General features: G+C 42.6%; 6 protein-coding genes across 6 annotated transcripts in view; 5 read left to right on the top strand and 1 right to left on the bottom strand.

The window, feature by feature from the left end:
- Positions 1-1,386: 1,386 nt before the first annotated feature.
- LOC6593514 (protein rolling stone) lies at positions 1,387-2,656 on the top strand. The gene is made up of 4 exons (XM_002019169.2): positions 1,387-1,832; positions 1,893-1,994; positions 2,058-2,244; positions 2,314-2,656. Exons 1-4 carry the CDS (start codon positions 1,511-1,513, stop codon positions 2,525-2,527), a joined length of 825 nt encoding a protein of 274 aa, XP_002019205.1. The 5' UTR covers positions 1,387-1,510; the 3' UTR covers positions 2,528-2,656.
- Positions 2,657-2,742: 86 nt separating this feature from the next.
- Positions 2,743-4,165, top strand: LOC6593515 (protein rolling stone). The gene is made up of 4 exons (XM_002019170.2): positions 2,743-3,444; positions 3,503-3,604; positions 3,664-3,850; positions 3,909-4,165. Exons 1-4 carry the CDS (start codon positions 3,123-3,125, stop codon positions 4,090-4,092), a joined length of 795 nt encoding a protein of 264 aa, XP_002019206.1. The 5' UTR covers positions 2,743-3,122; the 3' UTR covers positions 4,093-4,165.
- LOC6593516 (COP9 signalosome complex subunit 2) lies at positions 4,116-5,820 on the bottom strand. The gene is made up of 6 exons (XM_026987210.1): positions 5,767-5,820; positions 5,494-5,688; positions 5,312-5,437; positions 4,774-5,255; positions 4,388-4,720; positions 4,116-4,323 (listed from the first exon to the last, which is right to left on the bottom strand). Exons 1-6 carry the CDS (start codon positions 5,818-5,820, stop codon positions 4,179-4,181), a joined length of 1,335 nt encoding a protein of 444 aa, XP_026843011.1. The 3' UTR covers positions 4,116-4,178.
- A 2,243-nt stretch (positions 5,821-8,063) lies between these two features.
- Positions 8,064-8,840, top strand: LOC6593517 (UPF0585 protein CG18661). The gene is made up of 2 exons (XM_026988028.1): positions 8,064-8,092; positions 8,184-8,840. The coding sequence occupies exons 1-2, from the start codon at positions 8,088-8,090 to the stop codon at positions 8,809-8,811; spliced, it is 633 nt and encodes a 210-aa protein (XP_026843829.1). The 5' UTR covers positions 8,064-8,087; the 3' UTR covers positions 8,812-8,840.
- A 179-nt stretch (positions 8,841-9,019) lies between these two features.
- The window catches only part of LOC6593518 (trypsin-1), a 33,068-nt gene continuing 26,412 nt past the window's right edge, over positions 9,020-15,675 (top strand). Inside the window, exons 1-2 of the mRNA XM_002019173.2 lie at positions 9,020-9,802; positions 11,405-11,621. Coding sequence (XP_002019209.2) covers positions 9,038-9,802; positions 11,405-11,440 — 801 coding nt within the window. The 5' untranslated portion in view covers positions 9,020-9,037 and the 3' untranslated portion in view covers positions 11,441-11,621. The remainder of the gene's footprint in view (positions 9,803-11,404; positions 11,622-15,675) is intronic.
- LOC6593519 lies at positions 14,628-15,352 on the top strand. Its single transcript, XM_002019174.2, has 3 exons — positions 14,628-14,710; positions 14,774-14,956; positions 15,031-15,352. The coding sequence occupies exons 1-3, from the start codon at positions 14,653-14,655 to the stop codon at positions 15,249-15,251; spliced, it is 462 nt and encodes a 153-aa protein (XP_002019210.1). The 5' UTR covers positions 14,628-14,652; the 3' UTR covers positions 15,252-15,352.

Raw genomic sequence — 15,675 nt, 5'->3', positions numbered from 1 at the left:
CTGACCTTGCCATTGCCTGGCAGCAGTCGAAAGTGTTGTCGACGTCTGTAAAGATAAGATGATGTATCCTCTTGATTGCATAAATTTAATTATACGCTTCTAATTGGGACTCAATTTGGATGTCACTTTTCCTGACTCTCGGTGGGAATCTGAATCTGAAGATGAAATTGCCTGACAATTGCAAGAGTTTTGTGTGTGGGGAAGGAATATTCCCATTGATCGATTGGAAGCGTGGTTTCAGATTACATTAGATGGAAATCCACTCATCAATATGGCTGCCTTACTGATCCAATTTCAAACGAGTGCTAAAGCAACAGCAATTCATGGCAGGTGGTCAATATTTAATTTCTAATCCAAACAGATTTAATTATCAACTTGAAACAGTAAAGTGTGGCATGATTGGGAAACTATTAGAGATCTAAAAACCTAAGTGTATTGTCATGGAATCCTATTTCCGATAGCTCTGTTCTGTAATAGTCGATTTCCAACAATAAATGATTCATAATAGATAGGCGTATGAGTACCAACACTATCTCTAAAGTTCCTGCTTCAAATGGTTTACGTTTCTGACTGTCATTATAGCAGAAACCCCATTCAGTCTTAAGCAAACAAAATCGTAATGGAAAACTTCAAAAGTTCAAGTTCCAACATTGTTAAAGACCCATATCAGAAAAGGAAACAACGTCAATCACCATTCACCCACATGGGAGATACCCGCAAGATACCCAAAACATTGATCAATTTGCAAGATTGAAAGGTGGAAACAGGTGCTATACTTTATCAGAGTGTATATAGATCTTAGAAACAGCTAAACTAAACTCCAATGACACAAATATAGGAGTGAAGATCTAAAGCCAGCTCTAGAAAACCATCTAAAGCTGGATTCAAAAGATCAAATGTATAGATTCTGATTGAATTGCAAAGGGTACTTCAACCTCCATGGTACTCATTTCGATAATATTTTGCACTGTGACTTGTTTTTTTTTCCGACTCCTTATCACTGTATGGGCCAGTAGAGTGCTGTCATACTCCTTATAAAATAGGAGAAGCCGCATACCTATGCGGAAAACGTTTATCAACAGGGTTATTATTGACTTTGAATCATGTGCAAAAATTCCCAAGACATATTTAAACATTTAGGGCCCCATCGATTGGTTTGAGGATTTTCCAAGTTCAGGCACCAGCCAAGGGTTCCACTTCAGTGGATAGCTCTGGCCCAACTTGACCACGTTCGCGTTCAGGGTCTTATCTTTAAATGCTCGCTGTTTTGTGTTAGACATAAACAGTTGATAAGGAGCGATAGATCCGTCGGCTCATATCACACCTCGATTACCAGCCGATTCAAGCCAAAACGATTTGCGGAAATTATGGCCCATTCGCATGGCTATCAGTCACCTACGCCGCGTGGCGCCGCCAGTCCGTGTTCTACCAGCGAACCAGCCGCCTGGTGTGGTCCCTCCTGTCAGCCCTAGTCCAGCGCCAGCGACGCCGAGTTCATCCGACCACGATCATGCTGGACGAGAGTCAGAAACCCTGCTGCCTTCCCCTCAAGGAGGAGTTCCAGCGCTCCAAGTTCTCGCTGCATCACGACGATCCCCGTGTCTTCTGTCGCTCTCAATGGCAGCGCGGGGATCGCAATATTCTGTGGCTGCTGTACCGCTGGATCTGGGCAGCGTTCTTTGCCGGAGGTGTGATTGGCAGCCTGGTAAATAGTTATAATGGAGGAACTTGGTTTATCTACCTCACGGATTGGGGGTTTACGCTGTGCTTCTATGCCTGTACTTATGGAGCAGTCGTGGCCACTATTTACTTTATCAAGCCATCGTATTTTGGTGAGTTTTAGAGCCATTGATGGTTGATGATTTCATTATATGACGAATTTCCTCTTGTAGCTCCTGGCAGCGTGGCTCTGAAGATCTATTGGCTTTCTCACTATACAACTGTGGTGATTGCCATGATGATAACACTTGTGTTCTGGGCAGCGCTCTATCCATGTGAGTAGATCTACTGGATGTAGGTATCAGGGTTGCTCAATCTCTCTTTGAATGCTTTCATAGCCATGCCTGAAATGGGTGCAGAACTGTACAACCTCTGGGCCCACGCCTTCAACTCAATTTTCATGATCTTTGACTGCTTTATGGTGGCCTTTCCCACTCGCATCATGCACTTTGTCTACCCCTTCGCTGCGGGCATCACATATGGGATTTTCTCGCTAATTTACTTCTGGTCCGGAGGCACTGATTTGTAAGTCCCAAGATATATATAGTTTTACAAAAAATCCATCCAATATTCCGTACCCTTATCCTCTTGCAGCATGGGTAATCGTTACATTTACTTTATCTTGGATTGGGAGAGACCGGGCCTTGCCATAGGAACGGTTTTTGGCTGCGTGGCGCTGGTGAGCTGCTTCTGCTTGTGTGTCTTTGGATTCTACAGACTCCGCCTGTCCATCTACAACTGCTGTGGGAGGAAGCAGGTAGAGATCCCAGAGACAAGAGCCTCGACGGAGACAGTGCAAACCGCTTGAAACAGTCTTATATTCTAGATATTTTAAAGCGTAGACTATTACTATCTTAAAAAGTACCATAAGCTTATTCTTAGTCAGAAATCTTCAGGAATTCCAACGATCTATTAAATCCCGAACGGCTACAATAGATTCAGATTGAATTGCAAGGGTATTCAATGCTCCATATTCAATAGAATTCGTGAATTCCTATCATATTCGATTGGAGGAAAACCCGCGGGGCACTTAAGGCATGCGAGTACCAATAGATTTATGATTTGGCTATGAATCAAGTGATAATAACTCCTAGGATATAAATAGTGTGGAAATTTTCTACGACCATTGAACCCTTAGATTTAGTGAATGGTTTTTGGTAAGACACAAACTCCACGCGTCCGTTGGGGGTCTTATCGGAGATGGGTGCTTAAGTATACATATGTAAACGATTGTCGAACCGGCTGATAAGGGCGCAATTGCCCGATTGATTATCCCAAAACATAAACCATTTGTGGCCTTAACACACCTGCTTCGCGTGGTTCCGGCAGTCCGAGTTCCACCACCGAAGCAGCAACCTGCTGCTGACCATTCGAGCGAAACCGAAAGGGAAGATAATCATACGATGAGGGACGAAAGTGAGGATTCCTGCTGCCTGCCCTTCAGGGAGGAGTTCCAGCGCTCCAAGTTCTCGCTGCATCACGACGACCCCGGTGTCTTTTGTCGGTCTCAATGGCAGCACGGAGATCGAAGTATTCTTTGGGTTCTGTACCGCTGGCTCCTCGTTGCTTTCTATGCTACTGGGGTGATTATGAGTTTCATAAAGGTCTTTAACGAAGGCACTTGGTTTATCTATCTCACGCATTGGGGCTTCAGTCTGTGCCTTTATGTATGCATCTATGGCGCTGTGGTGGCCACCATTTACTTCATCAGACCTGCGTATTTCGGTGAGAATCTTAATCCAATGAAGATTTCCCTTGTGAGAAATACAACATCCACTTGCAGCTCCTGGAAGCGTGGGGCTGAAGATCTATTGGCTTTCCCATTTCGCAACTGTGACGTTGTCGATGTTGATAACGCTTATTTATTGGGCAGCGCTCTATCCATGTCAGTAGATCTTCTGAAAAGGTTACAGAACTCTGTATCATCTTTTTATCATCCCGTAGCCATGCCAGAAGTCGGTGCAGATTTGAACAATCTCTGGGAGCACGCGTTCAACTCGATTTTCATGGTCCTGGACTGCTTCATACTTGCCTTTCCCGCGCACATCATGCACTTTATATATCCCTTTGCGGTGATCATCACATTTGGTATTTTCTCCCTGATCTACCACTGGTGCGACGGACATGACTAGTAAGTGTTGAGTGCTATCAAATTCCTTTAGGTTTTCTCCTCCATGGCCCACTTTCAGTGATGGCAATCCCTTCATCTATCCCATCTTGGACTGGGCTAGACCAGGCCTGGCCATTGGTACGATTTGTGGCTGCATCGTCCTGGTGAGCTTCTTCTGCATTTGTGTCTTTGGGTTCTACAGACTCCGTTTGTGCATCTACAACCGATGTTCGAGGAAGCAGAAAAGGATGCAAACTGCTTGATTTTGAATAAAGGATAGCGGACATATATTCTAGATATTTTAATGGGTTGTAAAAGCGACAAACTGGCGTAGAGTATAGCTACATATTTAGGCCATTTTCTGAACGACAGCGAACTGCAGAGAGTGGATTTGGTTGGACCATTTCTCCAGGGCATTATAGCGAGCGGCGCTGCTATTGACCTTGTCCAGCTGCAGCACTTGGTTCACCTGATCGATGCGTCCCTTGATGGTGCTATCGAAAAAAATAAACGTTAATTATCAATCAATTATAACAGTGGTCAATGGTATTTTCTCACTCATCCAAAATGCAGGAGACCAAAAGGCTCTCCACTTCGGCGGGCTCAATGTTCAGGGCACTGGCAATAAAGGGTATAAAGATGTTTTTGTAGGGTCTAATCAGTTTTATGAGCACTTGGGTGCGTATATTGCGTAGTAGATCCTCGATGTGCTCGCGTATAAACTGATCGGCCATGATGTTGCTACGATGCTGGCGCAGAATAGTCTCAAACTCGTTGATGTCGTTGTTTTGATAGGAGTTGACCAGATTGGTCATGGCGAGGATTTCAGGATCATTCTTATACGGTTTGGCCTCCTGAGAGTCGAAGGGATTGATGCCAGATTTCATCAACCTATAAGGGAATAATTGTGTAATCGGAATTCCCATCTTGTTAGAGCCACTTACATGTTGGCCAAGACCAAGTACTTCAAGCATGTGGTACGCCTGGGGGAACCACTCTCATCGTAGTTCTTGAACGCCTCAAAGAAGTCAGTGTGGGCCTTCTCGAACTCTCCCTCGCGCAGATGCATCTTGCCGCCGCATTCGCGTATCACACCCATAATCAGAGGATGCGGAATGGCCGACTTGATGTGCAGCGACTGCTCGTATAGGGCCTTCAGCTTTTTGTTGTTCTTCTGCACGGTGTACATTTGGATCTCCAAAGCGTAGATCTCCAGCAGTTGGGTGCCCTTCTTGAGGTCGTCCTCGCCATCGTCCGTCTGGCAGCTCTGGTGCAGCTGCTTGAGTATCTTCTGGAGCTTGGTAAAGTCGCTGCGATCAAAGTAGAGTTTGCCCAGCTTCGTGTTGGTCTTGAACCATAATCTATCGTTTTTTGCATCGCGCAAAGCATCCAAAGTGGTCTCGTAAAAGTTCTGCAACAAAGCCATCTGCAAAGAACATGAATCATAGAATATGCCGTACATTTTGTGTGGTGTATTCTTACATTCTTTGAAGTGGAAATGTAGTCCAATATAGAGTTGATGCTCTTCTCCGAGTGATTTCTGGTGACGGCGCTCTTGATGTACGTCAATAATTGCTTGTATCGCACCATCATTTCGTCATAGTTGCACTGGGGGAGCTTTATATTAATTAGAGATTCGGAATACACATATTTTACGTAGTTACCAATCGAAAATTTATCTTAATCATCTGCTTCAGGGCCTTGAAGCCCCACTCTCCCTTCTCGCCATTCTCCAGATCGAGAACTTTTTGGAAACTGGCCAGCGCCGCCTTCGGCTCCTCTTCCTTTAGAGCCTTGCTGTTGTAGTACTGATTCTCCAGATCCACATCGGGCTCCGAATTGCTATCCTCAGAATATTCCTGCCGAAAAAAAATTCCACCCAACCCGACGCCGCCATGAAATATCTCCTTTTCTATTGCCTTTCAATGTTTCCTTACCAAACCGTAGTCCTCATCATCATCGCACATAAAGTCGTCGTCGTTGTCAGACATTCTCAATCGCTTTTTCTTAATTTTTACGCTATTTGACACAAAAATAGAAAATTTGCAAAAAAAATTTCAGTAAAATCCAGTGTTTATCAATAAAATATACCCTCAAAAATATACCGAACATACCGCCTCATTTTCAAAATATACCGTAAATATACTGACGAATTCAAGTTATATTATACATATTCCTCGTTTTTGATATTCCATTGAATATTACCAGCTATATAGAACATTTAGCCATGCCCACATAATTTTAACCGATTAATTAAACTATTCTGAACTTGACTGGCTTATTTTAAATACTTGCTTTTATTGCATTTTGCGTAAAAAGAGGTTTTAGCGAAATAAGTCAAACAAAAAACAAGTAGCGAAACAGGTCAATCAAAACAAACGAAAAAGGAAATTCGTTCATATTGCTCAATTTTGATATTCCATTGAATAATGCTAACTAACTAAATTTCTCAGCAATGCCCACACAGTTTGATTCCATTGATGAATCAATTTTCTACAAGATTGGTTAGTTTTTAATCCTTGCTTTTATTGTATTTATTGTAAAAAAAGGTTTAAACGAAAAAGTTCAACAAAAAAAGAGTCGCTATATTGCGTGTAAGCCGTATATAGGCATTTGTATACCCTATTTTGTTAATTTTATATGAAAGTATAAATATTGATATGAAGGTAAAACGTAACTAATAAAGATCTTTTCTCAAATTGACATTTCTTAGACATATTCATGTATATGATGAGTGTTTTGTATATATATCTCGATCCTGATACCTATTCATGGTCCCTACAAGAAGACAATTAGCTTTAAAATATCGTTGAAATAATGAAAATAATATTAAATAATATTGAATTATATTAAAATATATTGAAAATACATTATTTTTGCCTGGGATGACAAACATATTCACAATTCTATAACATGCATTTCCCCCAGGGTATGTGTGCATGTTCTGAACCGGTTATGACGACTAATTCTTGGTTAATCTTTCTTCCGTCGAATATTCCCAGCTATATAGATCTCTTATTTTTGCCCAGGTAATTTTATATGATTGCTGAAACAATTTTGATCAAGATGAACTATTTTTAAGTACTTGCATGTTTTTTGTTTTGACAAAAACACGATTTCAACAAAAATTTTCAATAGTCGCAGGTTGTGACGTCAATGTTGCTGGTATTTGCAGACTCATTTGTTGTCAACCAGGGTATGGGCGTTTGTATACCCTATTTCGTGAATATTATATAAAGATACTGTTTTCCAAGCTGCTTTCAAATGTGATTAATAAAGGCCTACTTTCAGATTGCATTTTTTTGGTCTGTTCATGCATTTGATTAGTTATTTGTATATAAAACCTGATCCCTGTAGCGATTCTTTGTCTCTGTAAGAAGACCACTAATTGCAAAATATCGTTTAAAATAGATACTGACTAGTTTCTGCATTAATTAGAGCATGGGATGAAACACATTTCCGCAATTCTATATCATCCATTTCCCCCAGGGTATGTGTGCATGGAATTAGCAACATGTTTGTGTATGGAATGGGACTCATCTGTTGCGAACCGGGTATTGCCAAATCCGGATATTTCAAGCTATATAGAGTTTTCAGCTTTGCCCACTTAGTTTTATCCCATAGATGAATACATTTTCTATTTTCTAACATCTTTAAATTGCTTGTAAGTATTTTATTTTGACTACAATACGGGTTTCAAGTAAATGTTACTGCAACTTTTGTGTATGGAATGCGCAACATTTGTGTATGGAACGAGACTCATTGTTGCTAAAGCGAACTGAGGCGAACTGCGGCGAACTCAAATTGATTCAAAAAATGACCAAAATTCTTTGTTCCGTTGAATAATACTATCTATATAGAACATTTAGCCATGCCCACTCAATTTTGTACGATTGATGAATCAATTCTATACATGATTGGCTTATTCGAAATACTTGCATTTATTGGATTTCTATATAACATTGAAAATTAAATTAAAAGATTGATGAAACTGGCTAAATATACCATTACATGCCGATATACCGTAAACATACCGTCGCTTCTATTTTCACCTAAAAAATACCGAAAAGTATGAAAAATACCACAAACGGTCACTCTGTCATGCTAACTACACTGTAACTACACATTTGCTACATACTAACTATATTTGTATGTAAATACTAGAATATACTATTCGTGCTCTACATTATTTAGGTGATTTTCCAGTGACAATTTGGGGTGACTGCCTAGCTGGTCACACTAAATTTTCTTCCAAAAAATGAGGTAAACAATGAGTTTTTTGTACCGTTATTTAATTTAAAATACACACCGACAGTCTGTTGACGCGACTTTTGCACACTTCCCTTCGTTGCAGCAGTTCCCGGAAGAGCACGCATCCATCGGCGGACCGCAATTCGCAGCCCATTGCCGATGCCCTGGTGGCGCAGGTGGACAAAAACACGCCGAATTTACAGTTGCTTGAGATTGCATCAGGATCGGGGCAGCACGCGGGATTTTTGGCGCCTTTTCTGCCGAACATCAGCATTCAGCCCACGGAAAATGCGCGCGAAATGTTCTCTTCCATTTCGGCGTACGCCGCAGATTGTGTGACGGGCAATATACGGGCGCCTCTGCACGTGGACATCACAGAGGAGCCCGGGCGCTGGGAGGCGCCGCCGCAGGCCGCAAGTTACGATTATATGTTTAATTCGAATATGATGCACATCAGCCCCTGGTCCTGCAGCGTGGGACTCTTCCGGGCCGCCGGGGTGCTCCTTAAGAAGGGGGGAAAAATGTTCACCTACGGACCGTACGCCCAGGATGGCGTCCTGCAGCCCCAGAGCAATGTGGACTTTGACCGCAGCCTCAGGCAAAGGAACCCCTCGTGGGGCGTGAGGGACATCAAGGATCTCAAGGATTTGGCCACGGAGAATGGCCTGCGGCTGGAGAAACTAGTTGAGATGCCCTCTAACAATAAATTTCTGACCTGGCTCAAGTTGTAGGCGAGTGCAGCGGTCGCTGGTCGCGCTTACCCCTTGAGATAACATTATTTATGGTGGGCCAATAAAGCTGTTTATCGGAGCGGAGTGCCTGCTCATCGCCGAACTAGGCCAAGTGGACACAACTAGTGCGGCGCCGATGGACCCTGAAAAACCAATTGATAGTCGATTAGAGAGATTGCAGAACCTATAAAACCCCAAATGCCATGGACTGGGACAACATTCTGCCATGGAACGCATTCAGCCCGCCATTTGCCTGATCCTCCTGCTCCTTCTCGTTGGCTGCTGTCTGGCGGGAACGGCGCGTCGGCCACGCCTCGATGGACGCATTGTGGGCGGCCAGGCGACGACTATTGAGGCGATACCCTACCAGGTGTCGCTCCAGCGGAGCTATCACTTCTGCGGCGGCTCGCTGATCGGGCACGGATGGGTCCTCACCGCCGCCCACTGCACCGAGGGATCGGCCATCGAGGTGTCCAAGGTGCGCATCGGCTCCACGCGCACAGACTCTGGCGGCATCCTGGTGGGGATCAAGCGCGTCCATCGACATCCAAAGTTCGACACCTACACCATCGACTACGACTTTTCCGTGCTGGAATTGGAGGAGTACGACAAGAAGAACGTGACGCAGGCATTTATCGGGCTGCCCAAGCAGGATGCGGGCATTGCGGATGGCACAGCCGTCCTGGTCTCCGGCTGGGGTAATACCCAAAGCACGCTGGAGCCGACAAGTATCCTGCGGGCAGTGACTGTGCCGACAGTTAGCCAGACGGAGTGCACCGAGGCCTACGGTAGCTTTGGAACTATCACGGATCGCATGCTGTGCGCGGGTCTGCAGCAAGGAGGCAAGGATGCGTGTCAGGGAGACTCCGGTGGTCCGCTGGTCGCCAATGGAACGCTCTGGGGCGTCGTTTCCTGGGGCTACGGCTGTGCCCGGCCAGATTACCCAGGCGTATACTCTCGAGTGTCGGCCGTTCGGGATTGGATAGGATCTGTAAGTGGAGTTTGAGTTTATTTTTAAATCATTAAAAAGTTATTAACAAAAATGTTTGGTAGTGGATACTAACATAGAGATTGGTTTTTACCTTTTTCTCCATTTGAAATTTGAAAACAACGAACGGTCTTGGAATTTTTAAAATTACATTGAGCGCTAAAGCTCATTTTTACAGAAGCTAGTGTTAAATAAGTTCAGGCAGAGCGCTGTTATGGTTAACAGTGACGGGACATATGCGTGGTTTGATTCTGGGTGCTATGACACTGGCTAGGAGCAAACTATTTGGCGGTCTATATATATGGCAATTTTAAAAGTCAAGCAGAATGCAGACATCGTTATTTTATTAAAATTTACTCCAAAATATATTCTTGATTCGGTGTCGTTGCAACAATGCACTTTTAGCATAAAAAAAATCTATAAATGGTTAACATTCTAACTGTGTACTGCTATGAACGTGGTCAGACAAAAGCTACAAGCTATGCCACGCAATAGGGCGGTAATTTCAAATATTTTCTTGCAGAGAAAGGAAAAACTTATTTTGCATTGTATTTATCCATTTCAAGCCAAAGATCATGTTTTCCATGGAATTATTTAAAATTTAAAGTTTATGCGCATCAGACATTCCATTTATGGCCCTCTGCTCAGGCCATTCATCTCCAGCTAGATGCAATTGACCCAGAAAAACCTTCAAGCCAATAAAATAATATTGACACAGTCTGTGCAGCAGGAAGAGCAGCATAGAGAGAACCAAACACAGTCGCCGGCCATATCCATATCGACAATTCTAGACAGACATTCAGAGAGAGAAAGCAAATTTACTTAATAATTGGCCCAAAGGCAAATACAAGTCCAAGATGAGGCAATATGCAAAGTGAATATGACTTCTGGGTGGCGGTGCCATAAGTTTCTTATTTGGGTGTGTCCCCTTGTGACTTCCATCGTCAATTTCAAGTGTGTTTTAGAGGGGGCACACACTACTAATTGTTGATTAAATGCTGCCACAAATTGGTGCAACTGTTCAGCCGGTTGCTGGTCGTTTGGCCTCTTGTTTTTCGAAACTCCTGCATCCTGCATGCTCTCCATTTACCAGCTGCTGTTGTCAAAGCAGTTAGCACTGCGACCACGCGTGTCGGAAAGGAAGGAAGGAAGGCAGGAAGGCAGGTTTCTGGGGAGCCCTGCAAATTGCAAAAAAGGGTGTGCTCCTGTGAGTGCTCCTGTGTGTGTATATGTGAATGGCATGTCCTTTGGGTCATTGCAATTTTGCACGTGAACTTGTTAACAGCAAGTGGCAGGACCCACAAAAAAAAGGAAGCAGAAGGGTAGCACCGAAGTCAAGACATGAACTGCAAATTGAACGGTTATGGGTAGATGGATAATGCATGGGAGCTACTGCTACGTTTCACTCTTAAATGAACTGAAGAGAGGGCAGGATATGGGCTGTACTTCTGTATAGTGCGTAGCGAAAGTATTCGATTATTAGTTTTAGCCAAAGAAAAAACAACCATTTACATAAGATAGTGGGTATAGATTTGAAGGGATATGCTAAAAAAGAGAATGAATCATCATTAATACAATATTTAAATGCAATTATCGAACTTTCAGAATTCATATTTTTGGCGGGAGTGTCCTAGAAGATGATGCCTGCCTAGAAGAGAGATGCTGGGCAGAGTAATTACTACGATTGGATTTTAAAAATATGTCCTCATGGAGAGTTCCCCCGTTAAAAGATCAACTAATCGACAAAATTTCGGAATCGAACTGTCAGAAAAGGAAACTTTCATCGGAAATTATGATCATCCACGAAAACCTAATCGAAAATGTGAGTACAGCTACTAAATGCGAATATTTGATAATTAATAATCGATAATCGATGAGTATAAAGTATAAAACTCTCAATATTCCTATCATTATGTTAAACACTGTACAACATGGAATTAAGATGCACAATTGTTTACCCTTTAAAGTGCCTCCCTTTTCCTCGCCCATTCCCCTGGAAATGGTGACCCCGACTAACGACTTGTGGCAGTACTTAAGCTGTTTTCTTATTGTTTTTCTTCTGGGTTTTCTCCACTCTTTTTTCTCTCTCTGGTTCGTTTCCGCTTTCCTTTGCCTCCTTTTTCTTCCTGTTGCTCGGATGTTGTTGTTGTTTCTGTTCCTGTTTCTGTTTCTGTTCTGTGTCCAGTGGACGCAGTCGAGACATGGAAAATGTAAAATTTGTTTGTTTCCTTTCATTGGATGTTGAAAGTTTTTGCAGCTGCTGCAGACAATGCAATGACTGGGGCATTCCCCACAGTCCTTCCCCGCTACCTACCTACTATCTGTTCCTTCCACTACTGTCTTCCACCTCACCCCCTCTTGTTGTGCCCTCTCGCTTCAGTCTCTAATTTTATCTCCTGGCATACCATGGGGACTGTCTTATTATTATAGTTTGTCGATTTGTTTGCATTGTAGTCTACATTGTTGTTCTCTCTCTCTCTCTCTCTCTCTCGCAGGAGCAGCAGCTGCCCCATCGATTGTTATAAATTATTTTGCAGCTTTTGTAATTTGTTATGTGGTCAAACGGGGATAAAAAAAGGATTCGATACACTGGCTTCTTGTTTTTCCAAATAGAAGAATGCATATTGATGAGAAAAGATGAAGTTGATTTTTCAGGGCCTGAGATCTGCCAAACAGACCGATATTTATAGCTGGTATATCATGATTTTCATGATATTTTCTCCCTTATGCCTTTCTTAGGAAAAGGAGACTCCTCTCCGACTTTAAGCCTACGATTTCCCTGTTTGCCCGCTTTCTTTTAAACGAAATGAAATCCAACAAAAATATTAAATACATCTGGTTCGTGGCCATTTCCGACTTGTCTATGACTCAGTTAGGTGGCCTACGCGTCGTATGCTTGATCTGCACGGATGTTGCCATGGCACTAGCTCGCTCTCCCTGTTTTTTATGGAAATAATATTCTTGTCAGGATTAAAAAGGATACGTGACTGGAATATGAATGCAATGTGCATGCGGGAATGTGCAAAAAAACAAAGCCCGTAACAAAAAACAGCCAGTGATACAAGAACAGAACAGAACAGAAGGAGAGAGGGATGGAGGGAGGTAGGGAGAGCCGCAACAGGACACAAATGTAACTGTCAAGGCTCCGGCCGACTACGAGTACGACTTTTGCTATCGTTGTCGCCTGTCGGAGATCCGTAACCGTGTTTGTATTTGTATTTGTATTTGTATTTGTCTTTCTTTTGGGGGCTGGCTCCTCTTAGCCACTCTCCACAACCATCCGCATCATCATCATCATTTCGATGCTTATCCTTGCTTATTGTCCTGTCAGGCAATGCTTGCGCTTTTCTCCTACTCTGCTCTGTGTTGTCTTGTATATTTTTTTTTTTAATTTTTAAGAAAGCATATTGTAATTCTGTTGTTTACCTGAACATCGTACATCCCCGTACGTAATAGATATACATATATATATTTTTTTTTTAAATCTCGACCGCAGGCGATGCCTTTTTTTGTGTTGTTTACAGAATTGGAGTGCGCTCCATCTCTCTGTCGTAGATTCTGATTCGGATTCTGGCTTTCCCATGCAGTCACTCATTTGTCCTGTCATTTGTAATACTCGTCGTATTCCCCCACGCATCCTTGACAGCGGCTTAGCCTCGTTGCGGTCTGCTGTTCCTCCTGCCAGAGGCTGCTGTGCTGCTATTTAGATATTCGTGGCATGTCCTGGGCAATGGCCAGGATTGTGATGTATGATTTTCAATTTCACCTCAGGCAAAAGTCCCTTTCAAATTTAGTTTGAAATTATTCCTTGCCTGGGTCGGGATATTATCCGGGAGTTTATTTGTGAAGTTGTTTTCACATTCCAAATTGTGTGAAAATACAGAACCATTACCTATTTTATGGGTGTGAGATCATGACTGTTAAATGAGTCTTTTATGAGTATTTAGTATTTTTTTCTATTTATTTTAAATAGATTCATTGTTCAGGGAAATACTCTGCACAGGTAATATTAAGTAAAGGCAAGCTTATGGAAAATGGAAAAAATATTTATAGCGTTCTTAAACATTCATTGGAATTTAATTGAATATTTTATACCCCGAATGTAGATTTTTTTGTATCACTTTCGCATGCTATCTGTTATCATACTGCGTGAAACCATAGAAAGATAGACATATTTATTCATGACCCTATCTTATCAGCCTGAAAACATATTTATCATACAGTATTGCCACTGAAAGACCATTCCTGTCAGTAGTATTCCACAGGAACCAATCACAGAACAAATATGCAAACAGTCGTACCGTTTTCGTCGAGGCACACATGCCGAAATGCTTCCACGATTTCTATACAAGAATAACCACTTTTTTCTGGTTTCTATCTCCCCTTATTTCTCTGTTTATCTGCGAATTGCTTTACATATTGTATACCCGATGATTTATGATATGTTTTGCAGACGAAACGATAATACTTTAATGACCAAATGGGATCCATGAATACATATGTGTGAATGTGTATGGTTCGCAATCGGAAAGGAAAGGAATTAGAAGTATATTGCCCTGAATAGCATTTCGAAATTGGACTCCCCTCCAGGAGTACTTCCTTTCAAATCAATATGTCTTCGGCCTGTGTGGTTTAGTCAATTCCTCGGAAATGTGTACTGACTCAATGTGGGTCGTGGCACGTAGATAAGGCCAAATCTAATCTTTATACTGGGTATAAAATCCGCTTTTTTATTATCGTCAAATGTGCCGCCCTACATAACGCGATGCCATGGAGTGCATTTGCATCAGTTTCCATTGAGCTCGTCTGCAGAACAGTCGCGATCAAAAGAATAAAATAAATAACTCTTAAATATGTGGAAGAAAGTGATTTTTGCTGTGGTTCTTGTGGCCTTTGTGGGCGTGCAATTCGGTGAGAAATTTGAGTGCTGCAGGATGAATCATTTTTGCTAATTGAATCGAACTTCAAAATTAGCCAATTCCCTGAGCTGCTACAGCTGCAAGGATGCCGACACCTGCCGGAACCCCACGCTTCAGGACTGCAACAACATCACGGCCAACGACAGCACCACGTTTCTCGCAACGTTGCACAATGTCCCCGAAATAGCAGGCAGCCAGAGCTTCTTGTGCACCAATCTCACCTACTCCGACATCACGTGTAAGTGTTGCGGGATGACGACTCCTCTAGAAGGAATCCTTCGGTTCTAATCCCTTCCCGAATTTCCCCAACAGACAAAAATCGCACCAGCGAATTCCTGGGCTGTGTCCATCCCGATATCAAGGTCTGTGACTTGAATCTGAAGGACGGTGCAAACAGCACCGCTTGGAGGAAAGACTGCGACACCTGCAACACTAACTATTGCAACAAGAATCCTGCGGGAACCTTCAGTGGCAGCGCCTACACGATGATTGGTTCCGTCCTGACGCTCCTTCTGGCCAAGATTTTTAGTTAGATGTCACTCGGAAAGGACTTTTGATGCGTGGAATATCGAAAGCATGGTTTTGTAAATATAAAATAGTTGTGGGATCAGCGAAGGATCCACTCGGAAATTGACTTCCTGTTTGTTTTTATTCTCAAAAATGTTGACTTTTCTCAAGTACGTCTTATGATATCTCTTTTCATAGTTGAGTGGCATTCATTTGTTGCTTTATCACTTCCCTTAAAAATTCAACGAATGAGCTCTTTATGGGTTTTGGTGGGGCATTTAGTATAAACAATGTCACCAGTTTGGATAAAATGCCAAACGTATGAGGCAAGAAATCCGTGAAATCCGGGTTCTGTGAATCAGCCTTGTGCACAGTCTTTTATGATTGATTGCCTAAAACGTAGTTTAAAACATTTCCATTCAATCCGAAAAGTTCCCCCTTTCAAGCGCT

Source organism: Drosophila persimilis, unplaced genomic scaffold (assembly GCF_003286085.1).
Source record: "Drosophila persimilis strain 14011-0111.01,24,50 unplaced genomic scaffold, DperRS2 tig00000124-arrow-pilon, whole genome shotgun sequence".
Taxonomy (NCBI): Eukaryota; Metazoa; Arthropoda; class Insecta; order Diptera; family Drosophilidae; genus Drosophila; species Drosophila persimilis.
This window is presented reverse-complemented; position numbering and strand designations above follow the sequence as displayed.

Bases quoted from the DNA above. Each gene is read 5' to 3' on its own strand.
- LOC6593514 (XM_002019169.2), top strand. From the start codon at position 1,511: ATGCTGGACGAGAGTCAGAAACCCTGCTGCCTTCCCCTCAAGGAGGAG. The intron at 1,995-2,057 runs GTGAGTAGATCT...ATGCTTTCATAG, and splicing joins CTGGGCAGCGCTCTATCCAT to CCATGCCTGAAATGGGTGCA. The intron at 2,245-2,313 runs GTAAGTCCCAAG...ATCCTCTTGCAG, and splicing joins TGGTCCGGAGGCACTGATTT to CATGGGTAATCGTTACATTT.
- LOC6593515 (XM_002019170.2), top strand. From the start codon at position 3,123: ATGAGGGACGAAAGTGAGGATTCCTGCTGCCTGCCCTTCAGGGAGGAG. The intron at 3,605-3,663 runs GTCAGTAGATCT...ATCATCCCGTAG, and splicing joins TTGGGCAGCGCTCTATCCAT to CCATGCCAGAAGTCGGTGCA. The intron at 3,851-3,908 runs GTAAGTGTTGAG...GCCCACTTTCAG, and splicing joins TGGTGCGACGGACATGACTA to TGATGGCAATCCCTTCATCT.
- LOC6593516 (XM_026987210.1), bottom strand. From the start codon at position 5,820: ATGTCTGACAACGACGACGACTTTATGTGCGATGATGATGAGGACTAC. The intron at 5,438-5,493 runs GTAACTACGTAA...AAGCTCCCCCAG, and splicing joins TTAAGATAAATTTTCGATTG to TGCAACTATGACGAAATGAT. The intron at 4,324-4,387 runs GTGAGAAAATAC...TTTTTTCGATAG, and splicing joins GTCTCCTGCATTTTGGATGA to CACCATCAAGGGACGCATCG.
- LOC6593519 (XM_002019174.2), top strand. From the start codon at position 14,653: ATGTGGAAGAAAGTGATTTTTGCTGTGGTTCTTGTGGCCTTTGTGGGC. The intron at 14,711-14,773 runs GTGAGAAATTTG...CTTCAAAATTAG, and splicing joins CTTTGTGGGCGTGCAATTCG to CCAATTCCCTGAGCTGCTAC. The intron at 14,957-15,030 runs GTAAGTGTTGCG...TTTCCCCAACAG, and splicing joins CACCTACTCCGACATCACGT to ACAAAAATCGCACCAGCGAA.